The sequence below is a fragment of the Phalaenopsis equestris genome, unplaced genomic scaffold (genome assembly GCF_001263595.1).
Source record: "Phalaenopsis equestris unplaced genomic scaffold, ASM126359v1 Scaffold000002, whole genome shotgun sequence".
In the NCBI taxonomy this organism is placed as follows: domain Eukaryota; kingdom Viridiplantae; phylum Streptophyta; class Magnoliopsida; order Asparagales; family Orchidaceae; genus Phalaenopsis; species Phalaenopsis equestris.
Genome location: NW_018164444.1, coordinates 74919235 through 74938154, shown reverse-complemented (window position 1 = coordinate 74938154; position 18920 = coordinate 74919235). Strand labels below are relative to the sequence as shown.

Here is an 18920-nt window from a genome sequence, read left to right as displayed (position 1 = left end):
CAGCTTGCTCAACCTGATGAGGCGGTAGTGAAACAGTAGAATTATTGTGACATGTAATAATGGTGATGGGTTCTAGGGCAAGTGGAGTCTGAAAATTCTCTCTCTCACCCACGATAGTAGCTTCCAGAGACGGCTGAATGGTTGTAATATTGCCTGCGAGAATAGTGATGCGAGAATAGTGACGTCTTCGGGGGCATTCTTTTAATAATCAATAGTGTCAATAACTTAGAGCTGATCAGGAGGAGATGAAATCACTGCCTCTGGCAGAGCACTGTGTTTTTTTTTTGTCTGAGGTATGGATGTAGATGGTGGTATTGAGAACTGGAGTGGCCGAACATACGACAGTTTGAACAATACAAAGTAAAAGTTTCAATCACTACATTTTGCCAATACCCATGATGATGTGTGCCAAACCAAATTTCCTCCGAAGTAGATGAAGTGATGCCTCTTCCAACAAGTACTCTAGCTTCCGATGGACAAGAAAGATTAAAAGTATTAATGTACGTTTTGAGTAACTTACCATAAGCTGAGGCAATAACGTACAAAATTTTTTGAGTAAAATAATGAAATTTCAGACCAGGGAGGCGAATCTAAACCGGAATGATTGGAGGTTTTGTCTGAGAGTCAAAATTTACAGACCATTTCAGAATCTTCATTATTATGTTATCAATCCAGATTATCCTTACAGCAAATAAATGAGTGTAATCCTCTTTATTATTAATTTTTTACTTCTCAATCAGGTACATAAGTATGTTATCAATCCAGATTATCCTTACAGCAAATAAACGAGTGTAATCCTCTTTATTATTAATTTTTCACTTCTCAATCAGGTACATAAGCTCAAATTCCTTACGAATTAGCTCTATTTTGGGATGATCATACAAAAATTTTCCAACCAAATTCAGTTGACAGGAAGTAACAAGTTGAATACCTTCAGCTTCTGTAAAAAAGATGACAAACTTCTCATACTTCCTACCACGTTTCTTAATATCCTCCTCCCACTCAAATGAAGAAGATAAAGAGCACGATTTAGGTGTTTCTAAAGCGTGGACACCCGCAAGTGCAGCAGCATATGATCTGTCCGAAGCCATTCCCAATAGATGAAGGAGTGGCGTTAAGAACAGTGAAGAAAACAATGAAGAGCAAAGTCTGAATCCAGAAAATATGGAGCAGGAGCGGAAACCTCACAAATTCAGTTCAAGCAGAATGACGCCCTATACGCTGCAGCAAACAGGACGCAGAAGCGGACGATGCAAAACGAGGACCCTGCGAAATCAGCTCGAGCAGAGCATAGAAGCGGACCCTGCGAAATCAGCTCTAGCAGAGCGACAGACGACGAAGGAGACGAAAAATGATGCCCTTCAGCCTGCAACAAACAGACGAGAAGCAGAAGCGACGCAGCCCACTAAAATCACAGAAACGGACGACGAGGATGTTTCCGTTCATTTTTCACTTTTTTTATTTCAAAAGGAGTCGTCAGTTTGTCGATCGTCGTATACTTTCCTTATTTGAATAAATCTTCCTCTCGAATCAAATTAGTGATTCGAAGAGGATAGGAACCAAATAAAAAGCAAATTAGTGATTCGAAGAGGAGAGGAACCAAATAAAAAAGACATACAACAAAATGAAAAACAAGAGAAAGTAAAACGTGGAGAATCTACGTGCGATAAACCTCGTAAGGATAGATTAAGAATGTCCACTCAAATAAGATCGGGCGGAGGCACCTTAAACCAATATCCGCGAAAGAAGTATTTACGTAGACTATACATAACCAGAGAGTCAGGTGTATGTACCCATTCTGGGGTCAAAAGCATTCTCAGAGAAACGTGTATCTACTGGTTAATTACATCTTGAGGGATACACAAAAATACTCTCAATAAAAGGAGTTTCGCTTATATTATCATAGACCTGGGGTATAGACAATCAAAGGAAGGTTATTCCATATGGGAACAGTTTCGATGCTTCAAAGCTCATGCTAAGCCATCAAGTAGAGAGTAAGTCCCTCACATCTCGAATGGGTAATGGCTCATTGGCATATGGGGCCCACGGAATAACCATAAAGCATATTGACGGGGATATCCCAACACGTCAAAGCACGTCCGGCCATAAGGGCAAAGGACAAATCGTCGTATCTCAAATAGGCAGTAGCTCATCGACATCAGATCGTCAAAATGATATCGACGAAGTCAAAGGAGCAAAAGGGCTCAAAGGGACTCAACAAAAGGAAGATAGAGTAATCCTAGAAAGTAGAGGTAACTGGGTCGGGGTATCACAGACCCGTCATCCACAGCTGCTAGGACCTTAAGTCTATATGGTCGTGAAGGTAGTTGACCCAACACGTACTGAGATTCCCGGTCAGCAATTCGTGAATTGCGTCGTCCATGGGAACCTCTGTAACCTTAAGGTCAAAGGAAGGAAACTCTATCCTATGACTATAAGCTGGAGCTCCAAGAGGTGGGACTTATACCTGCCGAAGTGACAAGGATGCCTCAGGAAAGAAGAAAAGTGAAGGTGCAACTATAAAGCTGAAAACACTCCAAACAAAAGGACTTATATCCCGTCTGGGTCGGGGAGCTTTGTAACACACTACCATACATATGCAATATGAAATCACACCACAAGCACAATGCAAAAAAAGGATGTTTGGCTAGGGCAACCAATCCTGCAAAGAACAATAGTCAGACATCAAAAAAAATTACTTAGCACCCTAAATCCTAGCCCAACACACTATCTAACAAAAAATGCGTCAACCTAATATCTAAGTGCGGGTTAAGTCCGGGTATAACATGAATTTGACGAGGTCGTCATACCATCCCCATCCTAAAGATCTGAAGGATCTAAAGGGTGTCACGAAGAGTGATGACTTAACTCGTATTGTTTATCGGGATCAACCTAGCAAGCAATGCTCGTTAAGGCATCGCGACCAACACAGGGCACTCTCCTAACGAGTAGGACAAGCCGTCAAGGAATGGGAAAATAGAAAATTATGCAGAAAGCCCACATTGTTACTGCTCGATTGATGTACATGGCAATCGCAACGGGCACCCAAAAGGGCTAACACACCATACAAATGAATGCAAGGATGCTACATGCAACATGACACACACAAACGAGATGTACCGGTAAAACAGACTACCTAGAAAGAGGAATTACACTTGCTCGAGGACTCGGGGTGTCATGCAACTGGCAAACACCGGCTACAAGTGAGTTTGCATCGAGTAAAATGATACATATAAAGAGGAATTACCCCCTTCCCGAGAGACACTCACCGAGCACGCATGCAAACATGCAGGATGCAACATACATATGAAAAGTGCACCAAAGTGGTGAGGATGAGTACGTCGTAATGTCAGTGACTCAAAAGGAACGGGCATGCCGTAGCGGCAGCGGCCCAAAAGCTGAGTATGCCGAGGAGGCAGTGACCCAAGGATGTGCATACCGTAGCAGCAGTGACCCGAACAAATGGGTGTGCCAAGGAGGCAGTGACCCGAGGATGGGCATACCGTGACGGCAGTGGCCCGTGCAGGTGAGTATGCCGAGAGGTATTGACCCGGATGTGAGCATGCCATGACAGATGACGGCAGTGGCCCGAACAAAAGTGCAATGCAAACAAGTGATAACCTTCATGCAAACAAACAAGCAGACACATACACACAAACATGCAATACGGTCATACACAACATGCACTACGATCATGGACAACATGCAATAACATGCAAATTATCGGTCAACCGGGTCGTGGTGTTCGGTCGAGCCAAAGTGGCTGGTTGACTAGGCCGGAGCGGCCAATCCAACCAAAGTGATCGTTCGACCGAGTTGGGGTGGCCGGTTGAACCAAAGTGATCAAGTGATCGTGCATATAACATGCAATATGATTAACACGCAAAAATGCATCAAATGGTACATGCACCTGCATGAAATCCAACCGCTCAACGGCATGTCGAGCTCGTCCTAACGACCTCGCATAGGTACCTAGGGCTGACGCACTTGGATATGCGGCATCGCCGCCTCCGGCTTTGGCGTAGCAATGTGGAGGGTTTCCCCCTCTGATTTCTCGTATGGAAAACTCTCTACCGTTCCTAGGGCGGACTAGCTACAAAGATTTTTCCGCTCTACGAACGCCGATCTTATAGAACGGGCTAGCAACGAAGTTTTTCTCATGCTCTAAGATCGAACTCAACCGATCCCTCCAAAGGAGATTAAGAGCACCAAAACCGTAGGAAATTGGGATTTCAACCTGGCGGGATAAATATATAAGACTCACAACAAAGAAGAGACAGTCAGCTCTACGGTGGTGTTTGGTCACACATGAGAAGTCCTAACCTAAATGCTAGCTCTAGGAAATCGACAATCAATCACATAAGTATGTTGACGCGTCGGGTCACGCCGGCGCACGTACCCTGTCCGGGCGATCGAACTCACACGCCTAGACACCACTAAAACCTAGGGCCAGCTAGGAGTTAGGAAATCTTACCACCGTGACGGTTGCAGACGCGTTCTCTTTGCTTGCTCCAAATCGTCGATGTCCGGTCCATGCACCGACGTGCCTCGCAACGAATGAAGAATAAGCATAGGATTGAGGGTGAGAGAGACAAGAATCAGTGATGTATGCAAAGTATTTGAAAAATAAACATCAAATCATATTAAAATTCGACCGAAATGTATACCTTAGCAAGAAGGGTCGGACAGGGCTCCCAAATGTCACGACACCGTTTCCTTGCTAATGATTGGAGCTCCAGTGAGGGAGAGACTATGAGGTCATCGACTGCTCAAGTTGTTGGTCGCCAGGGGAAGGAAGTAGGCGAGGTCGTCGATGGTAGCAAAGTGTGGCGAGGCTGTCGGCCGAAGAGGTAAAGGGGCGGCATGCCAGTCGAAACCGAATAGCTTCGTCGATGATCAAATCAATTTAATCCAGTTTCGCCAGAGCAAGAGCTAAAGTCTAGCAAAACAACCTTGACAACGTGCCCCTCAACACTCATCAAAAGGTCTTGAATGGATGTCTTGCACCACTAGAATTAACACATGCATTAAGCAAGGTTTCATAGTTTTCGAGCGGACATCCTACACGTGGCATCCAAAAATTGATGCCAACAAAGAACCCCCAATAAGTGTGTTGCGCCACTGAGGCACAGTGCACTTGTTGGCAGCATCCTCAAAAAAAAGTCTCTCCTAGTAGTCGTGGTGACATCCCAAAAGAAGACAAAAAGAATCTCAACCAGGCTAAGTAAACTAAACAAGGTATTGTCAAAGGTGTGGCTAGCCAGTCAAAACCGGCAAACCACAAAGGAACCCAACCAGGCCAGTAAACTAGATAGGGTATTGCTTGGGTGGGGTTAGGGTGATGGTCAACAATCGAAGCTAACTGTCCACCAAAAAGCTCAGTCAGGCCAGATAAACTGGACATGGTATGGCTGAGAAAAGACATGCCTGACCTCACTCGAAACGACAGATTGATCTATCTGACCTATCTTTTGAAACGACATAATCGATGAAACCCTTCACCTAACCTCATTCGTAACGGTGGGGGAGAAGTCCCAATCATCTCGTGTGACCAAGCCTCCTGTTATGTTTCTCCTGAAAGGGACCCCGATGCGAGTCTAACTGATCGCTTTAAAAAGAAGCACCCATCACTTTAATCAGGTGGCTATAACGCACAAAAATTCTGATCAGAGGTGGCGATCGGCTAGTGTCTCAATAGTATGGTCGACCGAGAAGGTCTGATCATCCCTTGTGACCCAGGTCTCTTGTTGTGCTCTCACGCGAAGAACTGACTAGTAGGTTCTCCCGGAGAGTGGCACCCATCACGACAGTCCAGGTGGTCATAAAGACCAAGAAGTCCTGGTTGCAGTGGCAACTGTTCCAGTGACTCAATAGTATGGAAAGTTAAAAGGGTTCGAGCATCTCATGTGACCGCAGATCTCTCTTCTCTCGTATATGGGCTTTTGGCTTAGAGGCCGCCCCTAGTCGCAAGAGGTAACTACCCTTTGTCTAACCACATTCGAAGGGTCAGGGGTGGGAACCCGAAATTTGCCTATCTTATTTTGGATATGTGTTGGCCATAAATTCTAAATCATTTCAACGGTTTAAACTTCTATTAAAAAAATGGCTTGACATTTTGTAAAACCAATATCTATCCATCACCCTAAGTTTTGCTCGAACTATTTATAAATTTCTAAATTAATTGATTTAAATAGATAATTTATCTTATGCGTGTTTTCATTAATCTAGGAATTTTGTTGAAAAGAGGCTTATTTATTAATATATTTACTAGATAATCAAATGGACTTATATTCTCCATAATCATTCTACTTATCCAAACTTTTTCTAAAATACTTAATTGCTATTTTAACAAAAAAAAAATTAATTGCATGAAGTAGAAGATTGTTGGCTAAAATGGACGAAGTAATGGCATGAATACGCCCAAGTCAGTGATACGATAGCTAAGCTTTGGAGTGGATAGTAAACAAAGTCGCTGAGTAGTTTGACCAAGAGTTCGAGGGATTTATTGGATAAAGTCCAATGTGCCCAAGCCCTTGAAGAATGCTTTGTGTGGTCTTCAAATTAATAATTAAAAAATTTGATGCTTCTAATGAATTGAAGCAAGAATTTTCAGCTATGTGCTTATTTATAGAAAGAGAAGATTTTGTCTAATGTGAGTAACATTAATAAGATTAGAAAGAATCATCTTACTATTAGGATCGGGGATGATTTTGTCACTGATGTTTGTAGTAACAATCATCATTTGGAGTTGATTGGGATGCAAGGAGAGCGTGATGAGGCTTCATAAATGGAGAGTAGGATAGGTTAGCATGATGCCAACAATGAGTAGCAGTGTGACTTCCTTTGCTACATATCTGATTGGTAATAGTGTAATCGAAGAGTGATGACCTCCATTGTTTGAACTTTGAAGTACTATGAACGTTGAAGCTCAGACAGGGAGCACGGTGCTGGTGCCCTAGTAAAAGTGTGAGTGTCTGACTCTCAAGTTCAACCACGACCATGAGAAGTTAAAAGCACAAGATTGAAAACAGGAGACGATGTAATTTGTTATTGCTTGGAAGCATCATTAACTTAAGTAATTTCCTCCCCACAAAGGAGGGAGTAGAAATCATCTAGACTGATAGGTGTGAGAGGTGTGAATTGGCATATTGAAAGCTTGATAAGTGAATGGCAAGCCATTGAGTATATATAGATAGGCTCTACAGGATCAATGGTGGATAGGACAAAGCTATGTTGTCATCAATAACTTCCAAGAATTATTTAGCCATTTTTTGGGATTTCATAAAGGTTTTTGTTGTGCAAGTCATGTTTGAGCTGAACAGCCAAGGATCTATATGCGGACTGTAATCTTTTTCAAGTGTGTTGAGAATGTGTGGAAGTATAGAAGGGGGAGATTATTGTATAAATGGCTTCAGCAAGGTTCGGATAAGTGACAGTCCAAATGCGATAAGTGGGATTTCGAGTAGTTGATTGGACTCGGTGAGATTTAATTCTTTTGGATAGGGTATGGAACTAGTGAGGAAACCTTCAAGGCCGTTTTTGTGCAAGATTTTCTTGAATTTTAGAAAGCCATATGCAGTAGTTATCACTTCACTTGTTAGTTGAGTGGGAACAAATGGTTTTGACGTTGGACATCAAATACATAAGTTGAGGGCTAATGCTCATGCTCTCCATTGCAGTTTCTTCTGGTGAGAATTTTTTCAGGTTGCTGATGGATGCTTGAGGTCATAGTAGTAGAATAGTTTTTCAGTCTTACAGTTTCATTATGGTAATTTTTTTGTGTTATTGATATGAAGTTGAATATTGACGCTCAATTTGGTAAAAAAATAATTTCATAAATTTTCTTTAATCAATGTATAGGTGGATACTCACATGCACCTGATGAGTTGAACTATGGAGTCGATATGAAACATATAAGATGGTGTGGCATCCTCCAGGTGAAGCATGCTACTCGATTACTTTTTTCCTTGTCTGCTTAGTTTTATATCTAATCTAAATTTTTCTTCCATAGAGAATTGCTCTTGCATATTTGGTGGTGGCTCTACTGGAAATTTTTTCAAAGAGTACCGAAGTTCAGGAAGACGCACGTACAGGATGGTCAGTGTTTAAGATATATTATTGGCAGTGGTAAGCAAATTTCTTATTTTATCTTTTCGTAAGCAACTTAAAAATAGTCTTTTTTCTGGAATGTAGAACACAAGTTATAAGAGCGAGTGTGTGTGTGATGTGTATGCTGGTCAAATCAATAGGTAATTTGGTTTTCTCTTTTTTTCTCCATCTACTAATGTTTGTTAGGGAAATTCCTGGTCAAACAATACATGTTTAACTTTTTGGAAATTCCTGCTCTGCTACTTTTCTAAGATACCCTCAATGAATGAGAATGTAATTATTTAAAATCAAGGACTATTAACTTTCTTTTGAATTTTATTAGGATTCTGGGTGCATGCATCCTTGTGATCTACCTCACCACAATTTATGCGACATATGTTCCTGACTGGCAGTTCACTGTCCATAATACTAATAGTGTGGACAATGGAAAAGTCTTCACGGTAATTGGATGGCTGCACTTTTCCTCAAGTAACATATTTAAGGTGTTATTGTTTGAAAATATACCATACTAATGGAATATTCTTCTATGCAATTTACAGTATTGTTATGCATGTCTTTTATTGTTCAAACGTTGGAATCATTATGAATGTTTAGGTTGTATGTGGTACGAGGGGCAGATTGGATCCTCCATGTAATGCTGTTGGATATATTGATAGGCAAGTGCTGGGAATTAATCATATGTACCAACGTCCTGCCTGGAAGAGATCTAAGGTGTCATTTCAAAAAATTCTGACTATGACTGATTGAATTCCTTGTGCTTAATATTTAACAATTATTGATGGATAAATAGCATTGATGTTCTTATCATTTTCAAGTGTTGCAGGCTTGCACTTACGATTCTCCCCATGAGGGTCCATTTCGGAGAGATGCTCCTTCTTGGTGTCAGGCCCCATTTGATCCTGAAGGGATACTTAGGTGTGTTTTACTGGATTGTGTTTTGAACTTTTTAGTAATTTAGCTTCTTATGTTTCAAGTTTAATGAATCGTCATCTGCAGTTCTCATTTTCATTAACTCCTTTAATCATCTTTGTAAATAGATTTTATCTTTTGATTGTCTTACAATCACATATCTGTTGTGGTAAACTTTCATTATGACTGCTAGTGAATGATAACCAACTGGCATTTGATTCCTTTTGTGAGTAATGCTAACGTTGTCCTTAGTATATACTCTTGTGTTTAAGAAAGGGCAGACCAAGAGCTTGCCTCCATTATGACCTATATGTGACAGATTCGAATCACAGAAACAACCTTTCCTTTAGTGCTAGGATAAGGCTGCTTACTTAACCTCTTTTAAGACTTTATCTGTCTGAAAGCATCATGTTTTTGGTACTTATTTTTCTTTTTAAGGTTTAGCTTTACTTGCAAATTCTTGCATTGAAAGTTGTATGCATTTTTTTTATATTTTTCTCAATTGATATAACCTAGTCCTATACATATTTGCTTATAATCATTGTGTCTAGATATTTTCCATGTGCGGTGGTTAGTGGGTAGTAGGTTGGTTGAATGAAATAATTTTTATTGCAAATATAAGAAGAGATTGTCACAAAATATATGAAAATGTGCAACGTCTTATGGAACTATCAAATTACTAAAAGAAAGCTATAGGACCTTCACAATAACATCCCCTTACTAATTTCTGCTGAGTTGCTTGCTTCATGATAAAAAAGATTTTAATTCAAATATTAGTTCTGGGGCTTGTTTTTTTTTTAATGCTTTTAGGATATTTTTATTCTAATTATTTTGCTTTAGTTCATAAACATGCCTCTATCTGATCGAGTTTAATTAACAAGTTCCATCTGCTCTGCATAGTTTCCAACTTAGATGACTCAATTTAACTAGACTGATCGCATTCTTTGTAGATGGTCCGGCTTAACTTACTGCCTTTTCTGAATGATCCTACTTAAACTACTCACAATGGTTCTAGACAAACGTAAACAATGGCTCCATGATCAAACTTTCTGAGGCCTAGTGGAGAAGTTGTCAATGAAGAGGCTTCACAATACACATCAACCTCAAACAGTCCTTTGATTGAATGTACTCACCTTTCACCTACATTCAACTAAAAAAAGGGAAAAAAATAGAAATAGAAAAAGAAATGAGAAGTATTTGCTTAGAAAATGCAGTGTAACTTTCTTAAAAACAAAGGAGATGGACCGAATCTGACCTACATGGAGGTCCTTTGAGCAAAGAACCTGTCTGCACACCTCATTGAACGCCTAAGAGTGGCTATAGCTAAAGAAGGTTTGAATTAAGTTATAGTCCCACAAGGATGATGTTGTTCAAATTTCAATAGCATTAGTGTTTGAAAAGTATCCAACCCAAAACATCAAACTTGTGAGACTAGCCTTTGATGAAGCGACAAATCCAAGACTCAATCTCATTTTCATTAATGCCTTTAATCATCTTTCTAAATAGATTAAATGAGCCCTGCCCGACTTGTTTAGATCCTCTCGTTCTTCCTCCCAGTCTCCCTTATTTTATTATAGTTAATTGTTGTAGCTTGCATCCCTCCTCACCAGTTAATTGAGTTATTTCAAGGTCATTTTTAGTGGCATAGGTCTTATTGTATGCAGACTGACCAAATAAAAAAGGTGATGCCTTTTGGCTGGATATTTTCATCAATATAAGTTAAGATTTAAAATAATGGTTTGTTTGGATAAGTTTAAGTTCAAATTTTGGTTTAATTTGGATCAATGCTTGTTTTCTTAATTATCTAAACTAGCTTAATATTCTCACTCAGTTCCCTTCATTTTCTTCATTTCTAAGTTTTATAAATATGAGAGATTTTGCATAAATTGCATTGTGATTGTTTGGACCAAAGATGTTTCAGTTATGTTGGAGCCCTTCATGTAACTCTGTAACATACTTCAGGAAGAAAGATATCTCATTGAAAGAGATGCTTAAGTCATAATTTTGTTTTCTATATTATGTCCTATATTCTTGCACCTACTTTTCATGTCTCTCCCATAGTTGTTTCCACTAAGGCCCCGTTTGAGGCGGCTTAATGCCTGCGGTGCAGCCCGAGGCAGTTGGGCGTGCGTTTGATAAAAGCGGTGTGTCTACTTAATTGGATAATTTGGAGGAAAAGCGAGCCGTGGTTTCGACCCTGCGGCCTGCATTCATTCGCTAATAATTGACGGGGCTACCCCGATGAAACACTCACGATTCTCTACGTCTTTGTCTCTCTTGCAATTCTTACCCTAACTTTCCTCTTGCGATTCTTGCGTGGCTCCCTCTCTCACCATTCTTGCACTAACTTTTCGGTGGTTGTTGTGGTGAGCTTTCCATTCTTCCTCTCCCTCTCCCTCTCTTCTCTGTTATTCGGCTCGGTTTGGATCATTCCTTCTCCTCTCGCCTCTGTTCCGGTATTCTCTACCTTAACTATGATATGGTTTTTTATATTGCAAACACGTGCAATGATTTTCTTGAGTTCTCTGTGCTCTTATCCTTCGATGGCTTTCGGTTTTTATTGGATTTTTTATGTTTTTTGGATTTTCTGTGATATGCTCAGATGATGATTTGGTTTTTCATGCTACATCCTATTGATGGACTTGGTTTCTATTCGCTCTATTTTGTTGATTTTGTTGGCCGAAAGTTGGTAGTGGTGGTGATTGCATGTGCAATAATTTGAAAATACAAATGGCTAATTTGAACGTATATGAGCCATATTTTGGTGTGGAGAGCTGGTGGTGGTGGTGGTGGTGGTGGTGGTGTAGATGGATTGGTTTGAGGAGGTGTTGGTGTGTAGAGGTGGTGGTAGTGGTGTTGTGGATGAGTTGTTGTATGGAGGTGGTGGTATTGGTGGTGTGGATGTGTTGGTGTGTGGAGGTGTCGGTGTGTGGAGGTGCTTGTAGTGGCGTTGTGAATGTGTTGTTGTGTAGAGGTTTTGCTGTGTGGAGGTGGTGGTTGTGGTGGTGTGTATGAGTTGGTGTTTGGAGGTGTTGGTCTGTAGAGGTTGTGGTAGTGGTGTTGTGGATGTGTTAATGTGTGGAGATGGATGAGTTGGTGTGTGAATGTGGGGGTGGTGTAGTGATGTAGTGTGCAGGTTATTTTGTAGACATTGATAATAATATTATGACATTGTTATTTTTCTTTGAGTTGTGATAAATATTTTTTATGGCAAATATTCATATTGATTAGTTTTTTCATGCTAGTAATACAATGGATTAGACAAAAAAGGCCGGTTCATCTGTTATGTGGGATAAAGATACGAAAATAATATTTTGCATATTTTACCTTAAGGAGCTCGAATTAAGAAATAGGCCAACCACCTCTTTTAATAAGGAGGGTCGGCATAATATTATTAAAACGCTCAAAGAAAGTACAGACAGGGATTATGATAGGATGCAATTAAATAATAAATGTTATTAGCTAAAAAAGAATTGAAAAACTCGGAAAGAATTAAAGTGAAGATCCACGGGTTTGGGTTGAGATTCGATAAAACGAACAATTGATGCTATGGAGAAATTGTGGGCAAAGAGATTGGAGATGATCATTTATGAAACATCCATTGCTTATATTAATTTTTCAATTTTTCATTTTTTTTAGATGCATCAATATATTCTATGACTTTGTAGGTGGCGTCAAATGCAAAAAAAATTAAATACAATTGCATCGAGCCTGAGCTGGAAGAGAATTTAGATTGTATGTTTGCTGGTGTAGTGACAATAATGCATGCTCTCCTAGTGAGGTAGGATTTAGTGGCATGGCTGAAAACTTGGATGCTAAACAAACAGGTGATTCCAATGAATGCCCTAGCTTGAACATTAATGAAGTTGAATCTACTAGCAGACCAAAGCATCCTAGGGTTGAGAAAAAAAGGTGGGTGTTGCTTTCATTAGATAAAAAAGAGAATTCGTACTATACTACTAATCATTGTATTAATTTCAGATAAATATTATTTGGTCGATGCTGGATATCTATTATAAAGAGGATATCTGAAGTCCTATCCTGATACGAAATGTCACATACCTAACTTTGAGAGAGCCAGCAATATCACTCGATGCGGGAGAAAAATGTTTAACAAGAGACACTCCTTATGCGGTGTCATTGAAGGACATTTGGAGTTTGAAAGAAGAAATGAGTCATGCTATGCGATATGCCTACATATCTATTTCTCAAGCAAGTGCAGATTACGCTTGCCATGATGGCTTTCCACAACTATATTCGGCAACATTATTCTCGTTATGACATTGACTTTAGTAGGGTTGATGAAGATCATTAACATGTCTCTACTGTGTCATATGGATATCGTCTTGGACAATCTTTATCATAAGCCGAAATTGGTGTGTTCGAGACTTGCACTCAAGGTGAGGAAGGTGCAAACGAGATGGTAGCGTTTAGGAAACGAATTATAGATGTTGTAATTGGGGGCTGAATGGAGAGAACATATATTTTTTGTTGTTATTTTATTTGTAATGTGTGTTGAAAACATTTATACAAGTCATGTATATTTCTTTTTTTATGCATTTAATGTTTATTGTATCAATATTTTATACAAGTCATGTATATATTTTTTCCTTATGCATGTATTCTTTCCCGCTTTGATGGTCGATGAGGCAATCGCGGGTAATAGACATAATCTAAATATTGTATTTTTCTTAGGAGGTCTATGAGAAGACATTCAATCTCAAAGGGTTCTTCTGAATGGCCTATATGGGCTATTGGTTCTTGTGACATCTAAAATCCCAATGAAGGAAACTAAGTTTCTCTCATTTTTCAATGTTATGATTATTGAGGTTCTTCTAGACGGCCTTTTTTTTTGTGATACACACACTAGTTTTGTATTATGTGGGTTAAAGGCAACCAATAACCTTTTTTTGTAAGGTTTGTTGTCTTTTTGTAGTGACAAATTCGTTAGTTTATATATTGTATTCGCTAAGACCTCAAAACTACATAAAATTTAATTGATTACTTCTATTATTAATTTTTACTAATGTTACATGTAAGGGTGTGTGTTTTGTGTTTTTAAGCTTTCAGGAAATATGAACTTAAGGATTTTCAGTACCCTCAGAGCATTGTACTGCTATTGTGAACTATAATGTTCGTTGATTACTTTGTGGCAGTCACATAACTACGGAAGATAGTTTTATTGTGGACTTCTTTAGGTGGGAAAATAGATTGGAGGATTCTACCGTCGAGAGTGATTGTACCTGAAGAGTTTTCCTTGAGGACGTCTTGTCTCGTGCCATACAACGGCTGCATTTTACAAATAATTTATCATATTATTAATTGTTATTTTAGTAGTCATTTTATTATGGTGGCCCCCAAGCTCTTCTTGTACTCCAACTTTTTTTTCATTGTTATGGTTCAAGTCCACGGGACGTTGTCAGGCATCACCAGGTGGCGGTTCATCCTTGCTTGTCTTATATATATGGGCCCTAACCTAGTTCTATAATGCATGATAAAAAAATCCAACAATATCCTCAAAACAGACTTAACGCATAAGGACATAAAATATCGCACAACAACAGATGGCAAACCATATGGTAACTTCCTCAGGCATCAAGCTCCTTGTCCTACTTAGCATGCTTATAAAGATGAGCATCAAAGAAATTAGCTCCAATTTGTCATCCACCTTGATGTGTTGTGGATGCATAAATTGGCTATGCTCATCTTTATCATAAGAAGTACGGCCATTATCTTCCTCGATTGAATTATTTACCAAGGTTGGTGATGGGAGGATCCTCTTTTCCCTGAAAAACTTATGTCATCTAGGTAACCAGTAAGTCAATGAGATTGGTCATGGTATTCTCCAATTTAGCAAAGCTAATTTTCAGGCCCTCAGTGGTTGGCTTATGTGTATTTTCCTTGTGTTGATGCTGGCTCTTCAGCCTTGGGAGGTGTTTAATTTGTGGTTTTGGTCTTAACTATGGTGGATGACGCGTAATTTTGGTATAGTTAGTATATTACTCATTACTATCTAAATGTGATTCAAATTCACTAAGAACTATGCCCAACCTTCTCAATAAATGGGATGATAATAGATTGGTTCTTAGGTTGATTTGTGTGATTGAGTGAGAGGGTAAAAATCAATTGGAATGAAATGTTAATCAAAAGAGGATCACAATGTCACTTCCCTAGGATAGTTAACAGTTCAATTTAGAAGATATATATTTTCTTTTTTTTAAATGGAATTGATACATACCCAAAAAAGACACCCTACCCACACAGTACAACACACAAAAATCCCAAAAAAAGAAAAGATATGTATGACCAAAAACCAAAACCGTCAAAACGAGCAAAAGGTTAGAGATGACCTAATTTAGTTCTTCATCTGCCTCTAGTTCTAGGAAGGGAGCCAGCTAACAAATTGGCGAGTTGCGTGTCATTACCCGAAGTAATCAATGTATCATCCATTAGATTCATGAGCTCAAGTATGTCTCTATTCTTCTTTTTTACTTGGATGTGTAAACATATCATTCCTCATCTGAAGACTGGCCCATCTGATCAGTGTGTTGGTCAACAAATTGTCGGGCATGTATAAGCTGATGAGTCTCCTGCGCCTGACTAATTGCTCGTTCGGGTGAGATGGTAGAACCGCAGTAGAAAGATTGACAACCGTTGTAACCACAATAGGTTCTAGTGTATGTGAAGTATGAAATGTCGCCTCTGCACCGGATACTTCATGAAAATGAGGAGCTGCAAGGCTCTCCTAATTATCGGTCTAAACATTATCCTTTGTCGATAAGGATCCTTCAATATTGTTTTCAATAAGGTTTAAAGGTGTAGGTTGCTCAGCAGAGCCATCCGATAACACATCAATCGCAGAAACAGAAATAATATTGTCAGGGGGGCCCTCAGGGATAGTTAAATCAGACACCAATTTGTCTTATGGTAATTTCCTTCACAAGTGGAGCAGATGTGTCCATATTTGACCTCAATTTTGAGGTCTTCTTTCTTTCTCTCTTCCCAGAGCCTAAAATCTAGCCTTAGTGTTTTCTATTTGACTCTCCTAGAGGACTAGACCGGGACCTATAATATTTAAATATTCGAGTCATTTCTAAGCTCCTCGAAGTTTCATGTGGACGGTTTTTAATTCTCGACGTCCAGTTGAGTCGATTAAAGCATATTGAAGCTCTTGTTGAGTTCCCATAGGAATTTGAAAGACATAGGTGAACCCCACGGCGTTCGACGTTTAACTTTCTGCCGAGAGCAATATGTTTGACTATGATTGTCGTTTAGGCGAAGACCGGTCATCAATTCGCTCATTAAACGGCTTCAATTGGACCAAAATAACTTCTTTTGCCGCAACGTTCGTGAATTAAAGTTAAATTGGCACGAAACTCAACGAACTTTTTCGGGAGACATCGGATGAAGAAACGGACTACGCCAGTGCATCCGGGTCGTCAATTTTAGCCGGGAAAGACATATATCTTGATGGGGTTTTGAATCGAATTAAGTTATGCATAAATTGATAAATTTTAAATAGAATAATCTTTTTTTTAGGTAAATTCAATTAAATAAAAAAAAAACTACGCGTCCTTAACCCTCGCTTCCCCATTCGACGAGTTCCCCCGCCGAACACTTGCCCCTCTTTCAGCTCTCGAAGCTTCCTCTTCTCTTGATCGGATCTTGAAGCTTCTTCCGGTTCTCCGGTCATCTCTTTCCTCGCCAGTTTTAACCGACTTTCGCCACCGGTCGCTTTGTCGATAACCCTTTTGTAACAAATTTTTTCGCCTAAATGCGTAAGCCTCATCGGTAAGCACCTCTCATTCCCTCGGCTATAAATACTCCCTTGGGGAAGGATTTGGAGAGTTTTTTTTAGACGATTTGAGAAATTTTTTGGCTTGAGATTTTCTCTGCGAGCTGTTCGGGGAGAGTTTCGTTGCTAGAAATTTTGAGGAAATTTGAGGGGACGAATTTGGTGGGACTTACTTCCTGTTTGGAGATTGTGTCCCGTGGTTTTTCTTACCTCTCTTGTTCTTGATTTAGCAAGCTTTTAGAGGTAAGGGTTTTAGTTTCAATTTTCTTCTATAGTTAGATTAAATAACATCTTATTCAATAAGGACTTTTAGGATTATTCTCTTTTAATTCCTAGAAATTGACTTGAATCAACTGGAGTTACTCATTCAATCTATCACTGAGCAAAGCGAAAAAAGAAAAGAAAGTTCTGGATATGCATATTATATGTTCCAGAGGGTAATGCAGGCACGTTTTAATTCTTATGCATATATAAACCCCTCCTTATGTTCTCATCACATCTATGCTGGCATATTTGATGTTTAAGAATTGTTCTAGCTCTATGGGCTACGGTTTCCTTTGCTATACTGATTTGATACCGAGGCTTTTGAAGATTTTAATTTAGGGGGGGCTTTGTTCTGTGCTTCCCTGTTGCCCTCCTACTCGAGACATATTCAAGTGGCTTTTATTTGATTTTGGGGCTCTTGGAAATTTGATTTTGGTGACTGGATTTTGCTTCGTGTTATTGTTTAATGGCTCGATTTTTACTCTCCCTGTTGGTGCTCTTATTCAAATACATATTGGGATTATTTCTTGCTTTGAGTAACTCTTGTAATGGCTCAGTTTTTACTCTCTCTTTCGCTGCTCCTATTCGAATGCACACTGGAATCTGTTTGATGTTTTAGGCAGTGGTTTTGGGATTTTTATTTTGCTTTCTGTTATTCCCCTGTTCAAATATATGTTGGGGCCTGGTTTTGGGTGCTTTAAGAGGATGGTTTGGTGGTTTTCTATGTGAATATGCTGAAGTAAATTTTAAACCTCAAGGAGTGCAATGATTCTTCTTATTTCCTAGCCTATCGATAGATAAACATTGATAAAGTGGGCATAATGTATTGATGGAACTTTGGTTGATAACAAAGTTCATTGGAAAACTTTTGCATATAAAAGCTTGCAGTTCACATGTTTTTCCCTTCTATCTGCAGCAGCTAATTCTCTCGTATATACATTTATACCACCCAATTCATGCATATTTACATATCTAACACCCAAATTTCAAACCTCATATATGTGTTATCTTACCTATGCATGCAATTGTGCTATCTCTTTTGGACTATAAAAAAAAATTTGGATGGTATATATGTAAGTGTTACATATGTAAATACTTAAGAATTGCATTTAAGAATTGCTTAAGAATTGCATGGTGTGTATACAAATTTCCTTTGGTTTTATTTTACAGAACTTTAGATTTTAGCTGTGCAAACACATAGGAGTAGGGTTGTATGTGTGCAAGCCTTCTTAAAACCTTCCATATGCTTACCTTAATACATCGTGGTAGTTTGAGAGCTTTTAAAGTGCAACTTTTGTAAGCTGATTTTGGCAGGCTATTTGGAACCTTTTAAAAATATGTGGCGAAGGGAATTTGCAGTAGGCTTATTCTTTGAAATTATTTGAAATTCTTTTCTTCTTTCGATTTCATGATATGAGGTGTTTAAAATTATGGATAAGCACATGAAACATCGAGGTGGCCTATAGGTTCGAGATGCGGGGTAACAAGCAATGATGCAAAGAACCATTGATCAGTTTTTCTTATGGCTGAAAATATAAAAATCGATATTCAATTAGTGAGATGCTCTTTCACTTCCTTAAGTCGTCGGTAGCTCTGACCCTTCCTCAAGAGGCTTAAAAATTGGTAGTTAGAGAAGATCAGATACACAATAAACACTACACAAATATTACACTTACAAAAAGAACAGATACTATATTCACAAAACGACAAATGCCACATTTATGAAATAGTATACACCACATATAGATACACTACATATCTTTAACTGATAAGTCTAGATTTTACGCAACAAATAACACAATACATAATAGACACTACACAATAAATCCTACACATCACTCCC

The 18920-nt window shown here is 39.0% G+C and overlaps 1 protein-coding gene across 1 annotated transcript in view; it reads left to right on the top strand.

The window, feature by feature from the left end:
• Nucleotides 1–18920, top strand: part of LOC110035675 (heparan-alpha-glucosaminide N-acetyltransferase) — a 49922-nt gene that overhangs the window by 8526 nt on the left and 22476 nt on the right. The window contains exons 4-8 of the mRNA XM_020739952.1: nt 7861–7937; nt 8012–8127; nt 8432–8549; nt 8704–8820; nt 8933–9024. Coding sequence (XP_020595611.1) covers nt 7861–7937; nt 8012–8127; nt 8432–8549; nt 8704–8820; nt 8933–9024 — 520 coding nt within the window. The remainder of the gene's footprint in view (nt 1–7860; nt 7938–8011; nt 8128–8431; nt 8550–8703; nt 8821–8932; nt 9025–18920) is intronic.